At 35.0% G+C, this 19,875-nt stretch overlaps 1 protein-coding gene across 1 annotated transcript in view; it reads right to left on the bottom strand.

Annotated features, from left to right (window-relative positions):
- AGPS (alkylglycerone phosphate synthase) overlaps positions 1-19,875 on the bottom strand; it is a 131,343-nt gene that overhangs the window by 6,217 nt on the left and 105,251 nt on the right. The window contains exons 18-19 of the mRNA XM_043487640.1: positions 17,343-17,442; positions 14,924-14,981 (exon numbers count right to left, since the gene is read on the bottom strand). Of these exons, the coding sequence (XP_043343575.1) occupies positions 14,924-14,981; positions 17,343-17,442 (158 nt within the window). The remainder of the gene's footprint in view (positions 1-14,923; positions 14,982-17,342; positions 17,443-19,875) is intronic.

The following is a 19,875-nucleotide window of genomic DNA, read 5'->3' as shown; positions in this document are numbered from 1 at the left end:
GAATAAATCAAATACCTAAACCATCTTAAATATAATTATCAGATTTTACATACTATATGTTTCCCTTCTTGTTTTCTAAGTCCTGCTAATTTATTCTGAGAATAACGAATACAATAGTTAGCAGCATAAATTATATTTTAAAAGGCATTCAATGAAAAACATAATCTTTTCTAAGTAGAACTTTTGTAAGAAAGGATATGTACTTAATCCATAAAAGAATTCTGAAACATCAACTTGCTGTGGCATTAAAAGGCAAAGTAAGAAAAAAGAAAAAAAAAGGCAAAGCAAGATACTGACTTATCTGTGGCAAAATGGATAAACCTTATTTATGGCTAGAATTATTTGTGGTCAGTACTTGTCAAATGTATTATTGCAATAATTGAATTCAAATGGTCATTTTCCACAAATGTTCATTAATGATCTAAGTCATCAACAATGATTTAATTGGCCAACTAGAATGGGAAAGCTTCTTTCATTAAAGCATTCAGCCTGTCATTCTAAAATGCACTCCCATTTATCAGGCTGCAGTGATACACCATAGTATCTGCATTTTGGAAATCTTAAATACCATTTTAAGCTCAAATCAAACCATCTTTTCTGTCTAGTTTCCCAGGAAACCATCAATTGTCATTAAAATAATAAATAGCATGACATTTTCAGAAAGCAAAATATTCTGCTTAGCTTCTGGAAATAAAAAAGTACTGCTGGTATTCAGAAGAGGGAAAATGCTCTATAGCAGGAGAAAAAAATCTTAAATTCAAAAGAAAAATTCTGTTTAAAAAAGAGTTTTAAAACCAGAAGCTGAACGTACAAATTCCTATTCATGCAGTCTCTACCACCGAAAGATGTTCTACCAGGCCCTCCTACTATCTCCCTAAGGGACAACTCACCACAAGCCCTCAGCCTGAGTTTTCTCATCTGCAAAGGGATTAGAATCTACAGGATCTTTTCACCTCAAATATCCGATGATTTTAACACTTAAAGTTACAAATCAGTTATTTCCAGATTTGCTCCAGGGTATTAAAAAGAAAACAAACCTACTCTGTGAGTGGTAAAAGTGTCATCATTTTAAGCCACGAACACTGAGGCAACTCAGGAGAGTGGGGTGAAAAGCAGTCAATGCCAGTCTCCACTGTTATCTGTAATATAGTTTCACTGAATGTGTCCTGTGGTTATGGATGTAATTGTCCTGAAAAGACTGCAAACAACTGCTCCAACAAGATGGAGCACATTAGAACCTCAGCAGGATGCCCAACAGCTAGCTTGTCTGCCTGGTTTTACACCTCCAGTAATAATGCAATTCCACAAGGAACTGAACCATCGTCTGAGAAGCCACCCAACAGTCATTGCATATTTAATGAAGTCACTCACCAAGCGCTGGAAAACAGAAGGTGCTTGGAGTGCATCATTAGTTCTGTCAGAAGGATAATTTACACATCTATCTTGTCAAATTTTCTATGGTTTATACTTTTACAATAATCAATCTAACATACATTTGATTAGTGAACTAGAAAGTAAAAAAAAAAAAAAAAAAAGAAAGAAAGGCAGTTCAGGCAGCATAGCTGTGGCCCCTCATAAACATATCTGATAAAAGAATTTAAGCCCCTGATGATTTGATGGCAGAGGTCTGTGTGTTTCTTCTGTTAGTGATAAGAAAATTTAAACTGAAGTTAAAATCACAATTTATGCAATTAACGGAATGAGAAATCTTTTTGGTTTTGCTTAACAATTTAAGTCAACTACACTACAGGATAAATGTACAAACAGAAAATAGAGCTTAAGCAGAAATGCTTAATGAGCATTTATAATGAGAGATTATTAGAAATAGTCTTCATAAAATTCTAGAGAACCTTCTTCTCTGGCTGCCTCAGATGAATTAATAAATTAAAAGACAACAATGAAATATCAAAGGCCCTAATCCCGAAGGGGAGATCACACTTGAAAGTAGAAGACTTTTATTTTTTAGAGCTAAACAACAGCAATAATAATGCCCTTTGTACAGTCTTTATTTTCATTGCTAGGAATTTTAGAAATTAGCTGGTTAGACTGATCTGGACATATGTAACACATTTGTGTGCATTAACTATACAGTAGCTGCTTAAACATTTACAGACTCATTTTCAGAAAAGGTAGAAACAACATTCTGTCCTTTATGCAACATGCCATACTAAAGGGGAGAACAGATGAATGAAAACAGCAAATAACAGATGGTCAAGACTATTGCAACATTTCTTGTATGAATAGCTATCTATGAAAGGGCTTGTGTACATTCATACTGCATGAAGCTTACTCCTCTTTCCAGACCTAGATTATCTGATGTGTGGGGGGTGTTCATGACTACTGATTCAAACACATCCCTCTGACTTCTGATTCTCTAGAAGTATAAACCTAGCTTGAGAGCCAACAGTAGAGCTAGAAAAGCCAAGTCCACCATTTCTCAACATAAGAAAAAGACCCTGTATTCCACAATTCACATTTTTTCTATATATTCAATGTTCAAAATGTTCAAGTCAGGTATTTAAGAGTCTTAAATATATTTTTAAAGATACAAAAATCATAAGCCAGTCAAATAATAAACATTACAGAAAAATAATGGGAGGAAATTCTTTTTCTGCTTAATTAAGAGTGGAGTTCACTTTTTTTTAGAATTTCTCATAAATACAGACAGAATAAAATAAATATTTTGTGTTTTTTCCACAATATACAGTACATATTAAAAATTATACTTTTGGAACAGAGAAAATAGAAGCTTTTGGAACAGAGAAAATAGAAGCTTTTGGAACACAGAAATAGAAGCTTTGAAATCATAGGCTCAACAGTCCTCTCTGGATGTTAACAGCTCCAAGAAAGAACACACTTAGTGTGGAAATCAACAGAAAAGCATGAACTGACCTGCGTACAGGGGGACAGGTAATGGGAGTCATGTATGGAATATGTGGACACAGTGGCCAGTCTAGCCACCAAAAACTATTTGGAAGGGACATAAGAATTAGCAGAAACTACCAAATAATCTCATCTTAAAAGGGACACATCTAGTGTCTGCTAGCCAGAATTCTTTTCAGCTAAATTAAAAACTTTTGAATTATGGAGTTGATTATAAGGTTGAAAAAATCTATTATACATTAAAATTATGAAATGGGCTGGACTTTTAGAAGATTACTGAAGCTAAAGCCTAGAATCAGAATTTAGCCAAAGATAAAAGCACCTGACCATTATTTTAACTGTATTTTGAAAGCTCTAGTTTAAGTATCTTTTTAACACTATTCTATAGGTCATTTAAAAAAGAAACTCTAGATTTAGCTGCTTGTATGAGTGATCTAAGCACTGACTTTGTATAAGATTTCATTAATCCAACCATTCTACCAGTGGATTATGTAAGAAACTAGTGCTAAAGGGACACCGACCCCTTGTCAGATGAGGTTCTGGCCCCAAGAAACTTCCGGCTCTTTGGAGAATCTGGTGATCCAATGATGAGGATATTTCTTTGGGAGGGAGTGATGTGGGGTAGAAAAGAGGAGTTAGTTGTCCATTTGTATGTGTGTGTGTTGGATTTTTGTACATGCTGAAAGTAAGTAACAGACCTCCAACTGAGGGATACTAACACCCAGCTTTTAAAGACACATGAGATGAGACAATGACTATCCACGAGTCTAATTTAATGCTTATGCTCAGTCATGTCTGACTCTGCAACCCCATGGCTGTAGCCTACCAAGTTCCTCTGGACTGTAGCTCACCAGGATCCTCTGTCCATGGGATTTTTCAGGAAGGAAAAATGATGAAATGGGCTCTTCGTTTAGAAATGGGTTACCATTTCCTCCTCCAGGAAGCTTCCCAACCCGAAGACAGAATCTGCATCTCCTGCAATGGCAGGTGGATTCTCTACCACTGAGCCACCTGGGAAGCCCCAATTTAATGTTTAGTGGATACTTAAAGTCATGTTTGATTTCTTTATTAAAGTCATCTGATACTACTAATGACAGTTCTAATATCAAGATGAAAAATTCATAGATACCATGGACTTTTAACAAAGCAATTAAAAAATCTGGTATAAGATTCTTTTCTTATTAAATATTTTTAAATGTCATTTTTCTCTATGCTAAGGTTTTACCTGTGCAGTTTACAGAGCATCTCTAAGATCTTACAGATCCTTGAATAGGTCTTTAGAGATTATGAAACAGGAAGAAAATCTGAATGACCAAGATGATAGCAGAACACACGAGCTGGATTCAATCGGTCTTCAGAACACAATCAAGTGTTAATTCTGCTCTGTGTCCCCAGAAGATGGACTGACAAGCTCAAAATTTAAACTAAGTGGCAGTTAATGCCTATACAACCGAGCTGAAAGCAAGTAAGCAGACCAAATAACATGGTAAGGGCAGAAAAGGATAGAAAACATCACATGCTCCTTGAAGGGTCACGTTTTATTCACTTTTGTAGTCCTGTTCCATAATACAGGGCTTCTCTGGTGGGTGAGACAGTAAACAATCTGCCTGCAATGTGGAAGACCCAGCTTCGATCCCTGGGTCAGAAAGATCCCCTGGAGAAGGGACTCCAGGACTCTTACCTGGAGAATTCCATGGACAGAGGAGCCTGGTGGACTACAGTCCACGGGGCAGCAAAGAGTCGGACACAACTGAAGGAATACCACTTTCACTTTCCACAATTCAGGGTATCGACACAGTAAGAATAAAAAAATGTCAGTTAAACTGTAATGAACCACAGTTATCTATAAGCCACTTTAGATAAAGAGTAGGTATGCAAATATCCAATCTGGGTTTCTTTACTTTCCTTTGGTTTTATCTGCCTTGCATTCTCTATATTCTGACATTATTTCTTAGATATACTCAAGAGTTCTTCTATGTTAGCTAAGACTGGAGAAGGAATGTCACAGAACCTCACTCGCTTCCTTCAAATGTCTAGGAGCCTTTGGACTATATCAACAGTTCTCAATAGAGAAAATTTTGCAACACAAGGGACATTTACCAATGTCGAGAGACATTTTTGGTTGTCATAATTTGGACAACGTTACCAGAATCTGGTGGGTAGAGGCCAGGGATGCTGCTAAACATACTACAATGCGTAGGACAGCCCCACAACAAATTATTTAGCCAAAATGTCAACAGTGCCAAGATCAGGAAATCTTGGACCATATATTTCCAAAGGTCCATCTCCCAGGAGCCCAAATAATTTCCATAAAAGCAAACATATCTTCACTGCTACAATCAACTGAATTAGAAGAAATGGCTCCTGCTATTGTAAAGTGACCTTGTTTTAAATTTGAGGCTACTAACCAAACTGAGGCTACCCACTCCAGTATTCTGGCCTGGAGAATTTCATGGACTTAGTCCATGGGGTCACAAAGAGTCAGACACAACTGAGTGACTTTCACTTTACCAAACTGAAAGAAATTCTGGAAAAAGTGGTAGAGCAGACATAAATTATACCCAGAAAACCTGCCATTAACGACAAATGCTAGTTTATTTTAGAACTTAACTCCTAAAGACCTGAATCTAATTTCTACTGAAAAAAATTTTAAGTCATATTTTTGGGCCATTTTCCCAGCCAATGTGTGAAAATATATAGCTGCTCGATAGAATTTTCTGTGATGACAGAAATGTTCTGCATCCTCAGTGCTTACCTCAGTGGCTCCTAGCCATATGTGGATATTAAGCACTTGAAAGGTGGCTATTGCAAATGAGGAAATAAATTTTTAATTTTATTTCTTTTCAATTTAAATTTAAATAGCCACAAATAAGTGGTTTCTGTGTTGACAACACAGATTATTAAAAATTAAATTTATCTAAAGTCACTTTTAACAGATCTTACACTTGAAAATACCTATCAGGATTCATTCCTAATCACCTGAAAAAATAGCTACGAAAAGTTAATGAGTCTATAACAATATAATAATATAGTAGAGGTATTCTGAGATTAACAAACATTTAATACTTAAAAGAGTGCTGTGTTGTGTGCTGTATTTAGTCGCTCAGTCGTGTCTGACTCTTAGCAACCGCACAGACTGTAGTCCGCCAGGTTCCTCTGTCCATGGGAATTCTCCAGGCAAGAATACTGGAGTGGATTGCCATGCCCTCCTCCAGGAGATCTTCCCAACCCAGGTATCGAACCCAGGTCCCCTGCATTGCAGGCAGATTCTTTACCTTCTGTACCACCAGCGAAGACCACTTAAAAGAGTCTTGGTCATAAAATTGCTAGGGAGAAAGAATTCTCTTTAGAGGTCCAAAGAGAAATGGTTATTATCCAAGCTACCTATTCTTTCCCTAGTGGCTGAGAAAATACATCTAAAGCTGGAAGCTACTACAGGTATATATATAGGACAAGGTAAGAGGTGGCAAACACAATGTTGTCCCTGCCCTCTGTCTGGGACTGTGCCTCTTTAGCTTGCATGGGGAGGAAATGTAAGGATCAATACATTCTTATAATAGATTTTGTCAGCTCTCAAATCTGTCTGTACTGTGACATAGTTGAAATAGTTAAGTGGTTAAACGTTCAACTACATCATGAATTAAATTGTCTTTTACAGTCTGGTCTCAGAATCTCACTATTTACAACACTGCTTCAGTGGAAAAATATTATATTCAACTTTTAAGTTTTGTGAGAAAAAGCCAATCACAAAAAAGAAAGGGCAAAACAAACTTGTGCTATCTTATGGTAATCTGATAAAGATTCGATACTGGAAAGGCTATACTCATCTGATAGCTGTTAAAAGACCAAAATCATAACAAGCATATTGACACTGATATAGTCGAGACCCAAAACATTTCCATCCCTACAAGGAGCCCTGTGTTGCCTATTTATAGTCACCCCTGTCCTAGACCAACTCATGGAAACCACTAATGTGTTCTCTATTTCTCTAATTTCACTATTTCAAAAATGTTATAGAAATACTATCACAGAGTATGCAGTTTTGGAGGACTGGCTTTTTTTCAGTCAGGGTAATTTCCTGGCACTTCATCCAAGTTGTTGCATGTGTTTATGGTTCGTTTTCTCTTACTGCTGAGTAGTATTCCATGGTAGAGATGTACCACAGTCTGATTAGCCATTTAATCACTGAAGGACATCTGAGCTGATTCTAGTTTGGGACTACCATGAGTAAATCTGCTGTAAACGTACACGTACAGGTTTATGTACGAACATAAGTTTTCAATTCCGTGGTATAAGCGTCCAAGAGCGTAACTGTTGGGTTGAATGGTAGTTACAAGTTTGATTTTTACAAGAAACTGCAAACTGTTTTTATGAATGATGGTACTACCCTACATTCCAAACAGTAATGCATGATTTATCTAGTTTCTTTATGTCCTTGCCAGCATTTGACATTGCCACTATTTTCTAATTTTAGCTTTCTAAAATTTCTAATCAGTGTATAGTGGTTTCTCTTGTGGTTTTAATTTGCATTTCCACAATAGTTATTGTTTCCCTGGTGGCTCAGTGGTAAAGAATCCGTCTGCCCATGCAGGAGATGTGGGTTTGGTCCCTGGGTCAGGAAGATTCCCTGAAGAAGGAAATGGCAACCCATTCTAGTATTCTTGCCTGGAAAATTCCACAGAGAGGAGGAGCCTGTCAGGTTTCAGGGAGTTGCAAAGAGTTGAACATGATTTAGCAACTAAACAACAACAATGGTTACTGATGTTGAACATCTATTCATGTAATTATTTGTCATCTGTGCATCCTCTTCAGGGAATTGATTCTTCATATCTTCTGCCCCATTTTCTAATTGAATTGTTTGCATTTTACTATTGAGTTTTGAGAGTTCTTTATATTTTATAGACATAGATCTTTTGTTTGATATGTGGTTTGCACATATGAAAAGCCTAACTTTTCACCCACTTAACAGAGTCCTTCACAGAGCAAACTTTTTTAATTTTGACGAGATCCAATTTGTCAAATTTTCTTTCAATGGACTGTACTATTCGTGAACAGTCTAAGAACTCTTTGCCCAACTTTAGATCTTGAATGGTTTCTCTTGGTTTTTGTTTTTTCTAGAAGTTTTGTTATTTTATGTTTTACATTTAAGTCTATTACCTATTAAGTCAATTTTGGTATAAAGTGTGAGGTTCAGGTCAGGGTTTTTTTTTTAACCTATGAATTTCCATCCAATTGTTCCAGCACTATTTGTTGAAAAAGCTATATACTTCCTCCACTGGTTGCTTTATATGTTTGTCAAAACTGGTCGGACATATTCATGTGGGTCTACTTCTTAGTTCTCTACTTTGTTCTATGGATCAATACTCCTCCAATACCACAGTCTTGATGACTGTATTATTATAAGTCTTGAAATCTGATAAATTGATTCCTATGACTTTGCTGTTCTTTTTTCATCTACTTATTTCCTTTACCTTAACATATAAATTTCAAAATAATCTCTTCCATATCTACTAAAAATATTTCCAAAATTTTGATAGGAATTGGTATTAAATAGGTAGATCACTCTAGGGAGAACTGACATGTTTATACCAGGTCCAGTATTGCACCAGTCCATGAACATCTCTATTTATTTAGGCCTTTAATTTTTTCATCAGCATTCTGTAATTTTCAGAACATAGATCCAGTATATATATTGTTAGATTTATGCATAAGCGTGTACATATTTTATTAGATTTAAATGCCTTCTTTGGAGCAAATGTAAATGATACTACATTCTAAATTGCAGCTTCTATATGCCTATTGTTAATATACAGAAATGTAATTGATCTCGGTGTGTGCTCTTATAAATCTTGTTGATCTTGTTTTTGTGTATTTTTTTTTTGCATTTTCTACAAAGACAATCATGTCATCTATAAATAGTGATAATCACCTTGTCAATCTGCATGTCTTTTATTTCACAGTATAGGTTTTTAACAAAGCTGATCTTTTGCTCATTACTTTGAGTAGTCTCTTTTTACTTTTAAAGTTCCCAACACTACTGGATTATGTCAAGACCACAAAAACAGCTATGAGCAGCTACACCATAATTACTCTCTGAATAATAGGAAATAATTTTGGTTAGGTAAAGACATCAATATTTAAACTAAGACTGGTTATATTTAATCAAGATTTTTTTTGTTTCCTGACAAGGACTTAGGTATAATTTTAGCAAATGAACAACTTAAAAACTTAAGTCATAAATTGAAATTAAATATATGACTGACATAAATGCTGTTGTTTAAACTGACCAGCTCGTCAGTTACAAAAACAAGCACTATGAAGATTAAGTTAAGCAGGCTTTGTATTTCCTATAGCCTCCAGTTCCAGACTACATCTGTTTTCTTTGATACACAAAACCAGAGTTAAAATAGCTCCATTTATCACAGCATGATTGTAGGCAGACAAACCAGCCTGTCTGTTTCCAGATAGTGAAAGCGACTGTTATTAATCACAATTACAGGCCAAACTCTCTAAAAGAAATTGCATCAATATTCTCCCAACCCTCAGCCCTTCTACTCTTGAACTCAAAAATGGTACTGAGAATGTCAAGACACTGCCTGAAGGTCAGTAACTAAAGATGCTACTATGAGGCTGCCTTGAGTTTTAAGTTCAGGATACATATTAAGGAAAACCTTTTCTACACATAAAAAGAAATCTTTCAAGAACTCTATTATTGATTATCTTTAGAAGGATAATTAAACCCACTCTATTTAAAATTTATATGGAAAGATTTCTGCTTGAAATGAAACTAGGAAACTACACTGAATAGCATGGGATATTTGAAATTTACAAATTAGATGACTAACTTTAAGCACAGAAGCATTTATGAAAATAGACATTTTTATAGCAAATTTTGCAGCCAATAGGGTGAAGAAAATTTATTGCTTTCATACAGATGGTAACAGAACCTCCTATAGAGTGAGACTAATCACAGGTTATAGATGAAAATGTTAAAATAACTGTTCAATCTTAGTCCTTGATAAGGGTCTTTTTCATACTGTAACCCTGTTTTCAATGGTTACAGTAGAGGTTTAAGTATACAAACCAGTTTCACTTGGTGCTGTCTACTTCTTTATTGTTTTTAAAAGGCTTATTGATTTTAAGCACCTACTATATATGCAAGACACTTTTGATGTTTACATATATTATCACACTTAAGTCTTACAATAATCCGAGGCAGGTACTATTCCCATTTTGCAGATGAGAAAATTGCAGTTCAGAGAATTAATTTCTCTAAGGTGATATTGCTAGCTAAGGACAGAGCCAAGAGTCAAATATAGATTTGATTCTGAAGTCTTGTGTTCTTTCTCCTCTGTCTGTAAGCCTCTCAAACTTATATTTGCTTTAAGACAAAGCTTAAATGGAATCTTACATACATAATGCATCTAAGAAAGGAAACTAAAATGGCTGGTTGGGGAGTTATAGAGAAATGCATATTATTTTACCCTACTTTTCCACTAAATAACTGACTCTACTAATATACTTTCTCAGAAATAATGTTATGGAATAAACTGAGACTTTCCGTGATTAGGCATGACCCTTTATTCAAATAAGGCCTGCTTATTAAGCATTTGAAGCTAAATTAGCAAGGAGACTAATGGCATTCATGTTAATGAGAAATTCAAGAATCTGCAAAACTGCCCAAAATTCTTTGAGCGCTTAGACACTTAACTAGTCACATAACATATTCATTGATTACGTACTTCTTTTTTTTTGTTTGTTTGTTTTTTATTTTTTTCTTTTCTTTTTTTTTTTTGATTACGTACTTCTATGTAGAATAGTCAGACACTTTTCTAGGGACTGGGGAACACAGTGACAGACAAGATACAGTCAGTAACCCCACTGAACTTACTCAAACGGGAAACACATAAACTATACAAGAGAATAGGGAAGATGCCTCTAAGAAAGTGACATTTTAATCAGAGATCTAAATGATGGGGAAAGTGAACATGCAAATATCTGGGGGAGGGGGCACAAGAGGAAGACCATCAGAAAGAGATGGAACAAACAGCAAAGCACTTTGAAGAGGAAGGGGTTGACAGGTCTGAGAAACAGCAAGAAAGCCACTACTGCTATAGGGGGAAAGGAAGAGATGAAGAGGCAGAGATAAACACATACTGTATACCCTTGAAGAACCTGATACGGACATTGGATTTTATTTTGAACATGAGAAGAAAACCCTGAGTTTTAAAAAGACTACCCGGACAGCAAGAGAAAGAACAGCAGAGCAACAGGCGTGGAGGTAGACAGACTAGCAAAGAGCCTACTGCGGTTGTCCCAGAAAGAAAAAAACAGTGATTTAATGAGGGTGGTTTTGGTGACGCCTTCTGGTACTGGAGTCATCAGCATTAAGGACAGTGTTTTCAGTCCTGGGACTGAAGTAATCACTGAGAGAGTGAGGGGAACGTGGAGGAAGAAACTGGCTCTGGGCTGAACACTGGAGCATGCCCATGTTTAAAAAGTATAAAAAAGGCAAGGTAGCAAAGGGAAAGCAACTTTTTATCAGAACATGTGAGAGACATTTTGTGTTCAGGCTTACTTAGTTTCTTTTTCTAAGCCATGGAGGAATCAAAGTGGTTTAGCATTTGTTTCCACACAGTCATATTTCTGACTGCATGAAAAAAAAAGAGAGAGAGAGAGAAACGTGATAGAAATAAAAGATCCCTTATTTAAATGAAGCAGAACCTATCGATAAATATGCAATCAAACCTTGCTACATTCAAGTTCAAGATAATAATTTCTATAATTAAACTATTTCATTGACCTTTGAGTCTTCAACAAATAAAGGCTTATAAACCTAGAACCTGAAAATGCACATAAATTATACAAGGAGCTTTATTGTAACACGATCTGACCTGCATTTGTTTTATTGCGTGCCACTGACAACATGTTAGAAACCTATAATCAGGAAGTACAAAAACAACCGGAAAGTCAAACTGACTTATGTGCAAGAACTTAGAAAACAATGAAATATTTATGATAAGGAAATTAAAATGTTAATTCATTTCTGTTTTAACATCTAAAGCAGGACAAGCAACTAAACTTAGGGTCAAAATTAAACAGAGCTATTATTTTATTTTAAAAGAGAAACAGTAATGTTTAGTATTTCTTCTCATATACTTTTAAAATCATGTACCTCTTTTCAAAGGTGTTCAATTTAAATTTTTTTTAGCTTTTGACCTATTTTCACTATTTTGGGTTCTTAAGTCAGAGGACAAGGACACTGACATAGGAGGCCCTGAAGTCAAATTCAAATTCTAACAACTATTGCTCATACTTTGGAGTAAGCTACTGTACTCTCAGGGCCTTAATACTTAATTATCTTCATCTGAAAGAAAAGAACAGTATCTTTCCACAGCATTCTGATCAGGATTAAAGGAGACTGTCAAGCAGAGCACCTAGCAAATGCTTTATAAACGTTAATTCCTTTCCCTATTTTATCTCCCTCCTCTTTGATGTTTTAACATCTACAGTATTTACATGTTTATTAAAGTCACCTTCTAAGTGCTTTTCAAAGAAGAGGGGGACTCTTATCTTGGTTTAAATATGATGATATCATAATCCTACCAGTTTTGATCAGCGGCTTTTTGAAATGCTATCATATTTTACTTTATGGAACTGTAAGATCCTTCAAGAGAAGGATTACCACTCTTTGAAATGCTACCGTCTCATGGACAAGTAATATTTATAATGTGGAAAACATATTATACAACAATGTTAAAAAGCATTAGGCATATCTGGTATCAAAAATATCCCAGGAGCTATTATTTATATTTTTTGCTCTGGAATCAAGAATTGAATGATCATGACCTTTTGGTTAGTTAATGTTTACATCTTTCCAACTATTTTTAAATTAATTTCTATTTGTGTTCATTGACTAAATAATGGGTTATCAATAATAAATCAATAATAAATACAATAAACTAATAATAAAATATTGTTAGCCATAGCTTTAGACAAATAATAAAGTCTGTCTCAAATAAATTTGTACTAGAATTACTTAACTCTTTATTATTTTAAATTTGTGTGTATTTTCTTTTTCTGTAATGACACCTTTGCCCATGTTATTTCAAGTATGTTTACACAGGTTCTGTTAAAGCCTACTAAGAAACACTCAGTGTCTAGGGGGTATCTGAGTAAGCACTGATGGCCGTTCGCAGAAACACCAGTGGCTGGACCTGAATACCCTCATAGATCCCAGAGGCATAAAGTGTCATTGGTGAGAGAAAAAAAATATTGGTTGCAGGTCATTTGGTCACTGCTAACTTCTGTAGAATTTATCACACTGTAAAACCTGAGTAAACAGAGACCATCCTCTCACAATTAAGGAAATTAGTTCACCTAACCTGATTATCTAACAATTAAGCCCTGATTTCTTTCTATTCAGTACAAGATCTGGCTATTTTTACCCTCTTGTAGAATTACATGTCCTCTCATATTTACTATCACAAACAAGGATCCTACAGTTTCTTATCTCAAAGGAAAAAGTACACTTGTTGGCTGCTGACATCTACCAAAAGGCAAAATTGTCGGTTCTGGAAAGGAAAAAAATTTTTTTAAGTAAGTAATTATAGCTAAATTATTTTGCTTCCTCCCTCTATCCAATTTAGAATTAAGAACATATTACTTCATGATATACTATGTAAAATTACTATGTAATTTCCTTGCATAGTAGTAATATAGTGGCATCCTAAAAATATAAAAAAAATTTAAGTACTGTATATAGATTTCTGAACATTTTAAAGGAAGGTACAAAAAAATCTAAGCACCTTTATGAAATACCTCATGTTTACATTTCCAAAATTAGGTTTAGACCTTTAGATTAATCAAAAGCTTTTAATGCCATTTAAGAGGTTTCTAATATCCAGTTTCTTCCCGTCTCCATTTCCATCATTCTACCATTCACTAGCATCTCCATCAAAAGGCAACAAATAGGAAGAGAAGGGAAAGGACAATTCATTCCCTGTAATGCTTATCAGTCAGCTAAGTTAGAAATTTATTTGTGAAGAGTAAGAAAAACTAGGGGGAATATAATAGAGTAAATCGATACGGTGATGCTGGGAACTATTTTTCTAATTCATTCATCCATATTAGCAATCTTCTTCAGGCCTGGCTGAATACAGATTCTCCACAGCTCACTATGTTTTCTACAAAAATTCTTTCAATGTTCTTATACACATGTATGGAGAGCTGGCTGGGGCCAATACTATTCTGGTGCTGGGAGAAATGAAACAGAAGTCCCTATTAAGGATCCTACTTTCCAGTAGAAGGAGATAGCTAACTATAATGTTAGATAATGCTAAATGCTACGATGGAAAATCAAATAGGAAAAGAGGGATACGGAGAATCCAGAATAGGAGTTGAATTTTTCAAATCAGTGGTCATTTATCTTCATGCACTTCCCTAAAAAAAACTACACATAGCTATTTTTCTAGGCACCAATTTATATATTAAAACCACTGCTAGTAACATAGATAGATATATGATAATTTTTATTGGTGATATGATCAACTCTCCAGTAACTATAATGATCAAAGAGGAACACTATAACAGCATTAAAATCTTGAAAAAAGATTTTTTTCATATCCTGTCTTGATTAATCTGCTGAATTTTGAGTGGGCAGAGCAGCTCTTCAATATAGGGCACAACTGACTTTCAGCTACATTCCAGTAGTGGCTGAAAAACAGTTATGTAGGTTTCTTCCCCCTTTAAGAGCTTTTACTATAATGGTCAAATACCTCCCAGGTTGGCTGGGCTATCTTGGGTAACATGAAGTTCCCAAGAACTCAGAAGAAAGACCAGGTCCTGTTATACAGACAGGCTTGTCAAATCAAGCTTCAGCTGGTTACTACCACAACACACGTGAACTCAGCGACAGACACAAAAACTTCCAAGATAAGATCTCTAGTGCTATCAAATTCCTCATAGTCCCAGCATTTTATCAAACCAAATATTTTAAACAGTAGGAATATCAGAAATTCTACCCCTCAAAAAAGAATACCTCCATGGTGATGCGACAGGCTCCCTCCATTAGCGAGGATTTCTTCTCTAGCAGCTGTCTGTATTTGGAAACAAAACAACAAACAGATCACTTTGAAGTGAAAGAGTAAGACTCAGCTCTCAAAGGAAGCACAAACTTTCTGGGTTAAATAATAAACGGGAAGTCTAATTTTCTTTTCTGTTAGGTTAACTGTATTTTAAAAAGCAACTAAAATATGCAGCCTAGCTTTATAAGTTTTTTCCTAGTGAACAGTCACAAATTCTACAATTGTTACTTTATGATTCTAGAAAAGAAAAAGAAGGAAAATAATGAATTCAGCAGCTTAACTAAATGATTAAAAACAATTTTAAAAAGTTTTGTAAGGAGTCACGTCCTACTCTGAAGTAAACATCTCACGATACCAACAAACATTTATTGACTGCTTATGGTATGTCCAGAAAAGTAAAAAGTAATTTACCTGCAATAATTCATTTATTTTCACTAAAGCCATATGGAATAATTACTTTTATTCCTATTTCACAGATAAAGAAAACAAAGTTTAGGTGGTTAAATTACTCACCTAACATCATACAGTGTACACAGACTCAAGATTACTTACAAAACTATCAGGGATTAATGATAAAAGAAACTCTGATGGAGAACATTTGTTAGGTCAGTGTGTGCTCAGTGGCTCAGTTGTCTCCGACTCTTTGAGACCCCATGGACTGTAGCCCACCAGGCTACTCTATCCATGGGATTCTCTAGGCAAGAATACTGGAGTGGGCTACCATGTCCTCCTCCAAGGCATCTTCCCAACCCAGGGATTGAACCCACACCTCCTGCGTCTCCTGCACTGGCAGGCAGATTCTTTACCACTAGTACCACCTGGGAAGTCCTTGCTTTGGGATAAATAACTTGTCAGGCTTCTGGATATCTAAATATGTGTGTGTGTTTAGCGGGGTGGAGGGGGGTGGGGGCAGACCCTTGTTTTATCCTCGTAACATGTTAGGCTCTAATTAGTCTCTTTATAAAGCAGGAAGGTTAGAAAGATAAAGAATGGCTGAAGTACAGGGTGAAAAAAGGGTTACATTAACTGGAATTACACTCAATTACTCATGAATGTGTAGCAGATATGAGGTAAAATCCCTACAGTGCCTTGTAACTCTCAGAATTACTTGGATGTGTATAAACCATCAGTTAGGCCACAGTAGAGGAGGCCCTCCCTTCAGGACTGACATCTCATTGCGAAGCAACTTATAAGACCCCTCATCACTTAGTATTTAGGGTTTTTCAAATGAATCATATGTATGCTCACCCTATTCTAAGAGACTGTATCTTCTAACAAATTATTTTAAGTAAAGCAATAATTACTTGAAACCAGGAGCACTTATAGAGAATGACTGTTTGGCTCGTGAAAGAAGGAATACTTTCACTTCTGTAGTATTAATACTGTGGGGAAGGGGCCTCTGAGTAGCCAGAGGGCAATACGAAGACACTAAAAGGCTAAAGGGATAGGAGAGGATTCGATCTTTTCAGGATGACAGATTTGCTCATTATTTTGATTGGGGTGATTTCATAGGTGCATACATATGTCAAAACCCATGAAATTGTACACCTCATAGGCTGTTTACTATATTTCAATTATACCTCAGAAAAACTGGGTTTTGTTTCGGTTTTTAAAAAAGGAGGCCTCAGAGGGAGCCAACCAAACCCTGTCTGTGGTCTGCATCTAAAAGTGTGCCACTGAAAATCATCCTGTGGTACTATCTCTGGCAGGCAGGATACAGAGTTAATATGAGGACACCTGAGGCTTTAACAAACCCAGGCTCCTCCCACTTCCTCCATACTCTAGTCTGTTTCTTCAACTCTAGGCATTCTTGTCATGAGAAACACTGATTATCAAACAGAGGGCTTGATAACAATTAGAAGCTTGAGGTTATTTAAGAAATGTAATAGAAACTACTAGCAAATGAACCTCAAAGCCTGACATATAACTTTAATTTTTTAATTAAAATCAATCAAAATATAAACTGAAATTACAGCAACATCGACAAAGAGTTTTAGAGTTGCTGACCTCTAAAACTGCTCAGTTTTAGAGCAGTCACCATCTAGAGCTGCGTGGGCTGCCACAGTGCCATCAATGATCCCTATAGTCTTTATCATTTAATTTAATCAGGTATTATATAAGTAATAATGAATCACAGGCCACAGAATATTAATTATAGAATATTAATTATAGTATGTGTAGGGAATATACATTTTAGACTTCTAAGTCAGCATTCAATCCAGTGCAAAAATTATGTTTTTCATTTCTGTGGGCTGTCACCAAGGTAAACCACAAGTTATTAAAGAGAGTCAAACTAAAATCTGTAAGTTGACAGTAAAGTTTATTTAAATTAATAAAAGAATATAAGAGCTATATTCATTTATGCAAAATTACCTCAGTTTGTTCAAACACAGCCAGTGGGTCACTGATTCCCCTGTAGTTAAAGGCAAAGTAGAAATAGATACATGCACCTGCATCATAAGTCTGTGTCACCCTAAAAAACAAACAGACAAAAATCCCCCACAAGGCTTTAAGTGAAATCAGATTCAATATCTAGAAACTTAAAGGCAGTATTGTCTGAATGATTTGCTTAATACATAATCTCATTCTCTATCAACCCTCCTACTCCATAGAAGGCAAACAGATTTGCTAGATAAAGGATACCAACAAACTATTTGTATTATTTTCATAACTTTTTTGGTGAGTCTGGACTGTTATCCCAAAAAGTTTTAAAATTTTAAGATGATGTAAATATTTCTCCAATTGGCCTGAAATAAACAAAAATTCCACTTCCTCAGAAAGGAATTTTTTTTTTTTTACAAAGTATATTGCAGTTACAGACAGCTCCAAAACAGACCTCGTGGAACTTGGTGATCCCTTACAAGCCTTCTAAACTTCCTCAAAGTTAAGAGAAATAAATAGGACAACTTAAAACTAAGAAACAAGAAAAATGTTCAAATACCAAAAGTGATTGGGTAAAATACAACATCTTCACCAAGTTCACATGAATAAGCTAGTAATGACTTTGAAAACAAAGTGAAAGACACAAAGCCCTAAGACAGCGTCTCTGAAGGGTTTACGCTCTAGACCCCACATGTGAGGATGCTGTACGTGTGTTTGCAAAAGATATCAAGAAGGTTAGATTAACAAATCATATACATGATATATATTTGGGCTTTGAAAATGCAATTAGGTGAAGCAGTTAAAAGGGAGCTAAGGTAATCACAGTCAGATCTCTGAAAACAATTTACAGAGTTCCCACAAAGAATTTAATTCAACAGAAGGAGCAAATATAGAGGAAATACTCTTTTTTACTACACAATACAAATAGGATCTAATCTAAAATTTTAATGGCCTTTTAGGCCAAATGTTAGGTGCCTGAGAACAGAAGAAATGTACTGTTTAACAATGCTACTGTCAATTTGCCAGCTGTGTGTTTCTCCTAGTGTTAATTCACACCCATAAAAAAGACCCCTTGAATGTTTACATTTTAAGTACCAGATTTACAAACTTTAAGACAAATTGGAGAACTATGTTAACTACAAGGGCACTATCACTACAAATGACCACGTTTAAAGAATATAGAATGAAATGAGTTTACAGCAATTAGAAAATATGTATCACTCACATGAGAATCATCAATATCAATAAACAGAAAATATAATTAATATTAGTAGAACACTGCCACCTTCCCACAAACCCAGGATCTATATTACACAATTCAGTTTTCAATAGAGAGGTAGACTTCTAAAATTACACTAAAGCTTGATTGATCAGTATCTCAAACAAAGTAGAAATAACATTTTTTGAAAAACCTTAATTTGGGACCATTTCAGAAAATGACTTAGAACTAAAACCTATTAACAGCTCAATTCTATCACTTAAGACACTTAAATACCAATGTCTTCCAAAATCATCTGAACAAGAGATAGTGTTGCTGCCAAAGTTGTTATATTATTCTTTAATTTCTAAAAAAACAACAAAAAAGTGCGCTATATACTTTTCGAAGTACTGTACTTATGTTAGACTCACTGGCTAGTAATCTCTTCCCACAAAATTTGTTCAGAAAATTTCGGGTTAGAATTCCAATACACAAAATAATTTTTAAAAGACAGAAATGAAGTAAAATCAGTAAATGCACACTACAGCTGAATTCTTTCCCTTAGAATCTTTGATTTCAATGAAATCTACAACTATTTTAAATTAATTTCAGAATAGCTTTTTAAAAAATGATTTAAAAAGTCCATCTCACACATTCAAATGTTTACACTCAACACAGAATAATCTCGTTAGCCCTTATTAATCAGCCCAAATCAAACTCAACTAAAATTAAACTCTACTTAAATGTTAGTTTAATCAAGTATGTGCTATTAAAACTATATTTAAAATTCCTATTTAGCAAAACACTCAATTAACTTAGACTTTGCACATTCTAAATTTTGGTTTTATAAGATAATCATAGAAGCTAAAGCATTAGGCTTTTATCAGAAAATCCTTAAAAAAAAACAGCCACAGAATAAATTACATATGATCAATTCAGAATATATATATAACAATTCTGTCCACCTGCAGTACAATACATAATGAAGATCCTTAGGCCTTATAAGTACCATTTAAAGAACCTAGATTTAAGTGTTATTACAGAAGATGTCCTAAAGACAGAATATTTTACTTCCCAGTCACTTTCAGTAAGTAGTAGTTTATCACATGTCTCATAATGGAAGGGGAGATCTCAAGAGATGCTGAACAGGGAAGAAGGGTAAAAGAAGGAAGAAAGGATATCTGTTAAGCTGAGGTTTGACATAACAAAAGAATAAAAAATCCTCAACTCGACAAGAATACACCCTTTTATTTTAAATGCTTTAACTTTTACTATTAATAAATGACTTTTGGATTAGTGGGCCTGGTTTGTTCTCAGTTTTATAAT

This window comes from Cervus canadensis, chromosome 15 (assembly GCF_019320065.1).
Source record: "Cervus canadensis isolate Bull #8, Minnesota chromosome 15, ASM1932006v1, whole genome shotgun sequence".
Classification (NCBI taxonomy): Eukaryota; Metazoa; Chordata; class Mammalia; order Artiodactyla; family Cervidae; genus Cervus; species Cervus canadensis.
This window is presented reverse-complemented; position numbering and strand designations above follow the sequence as displayed.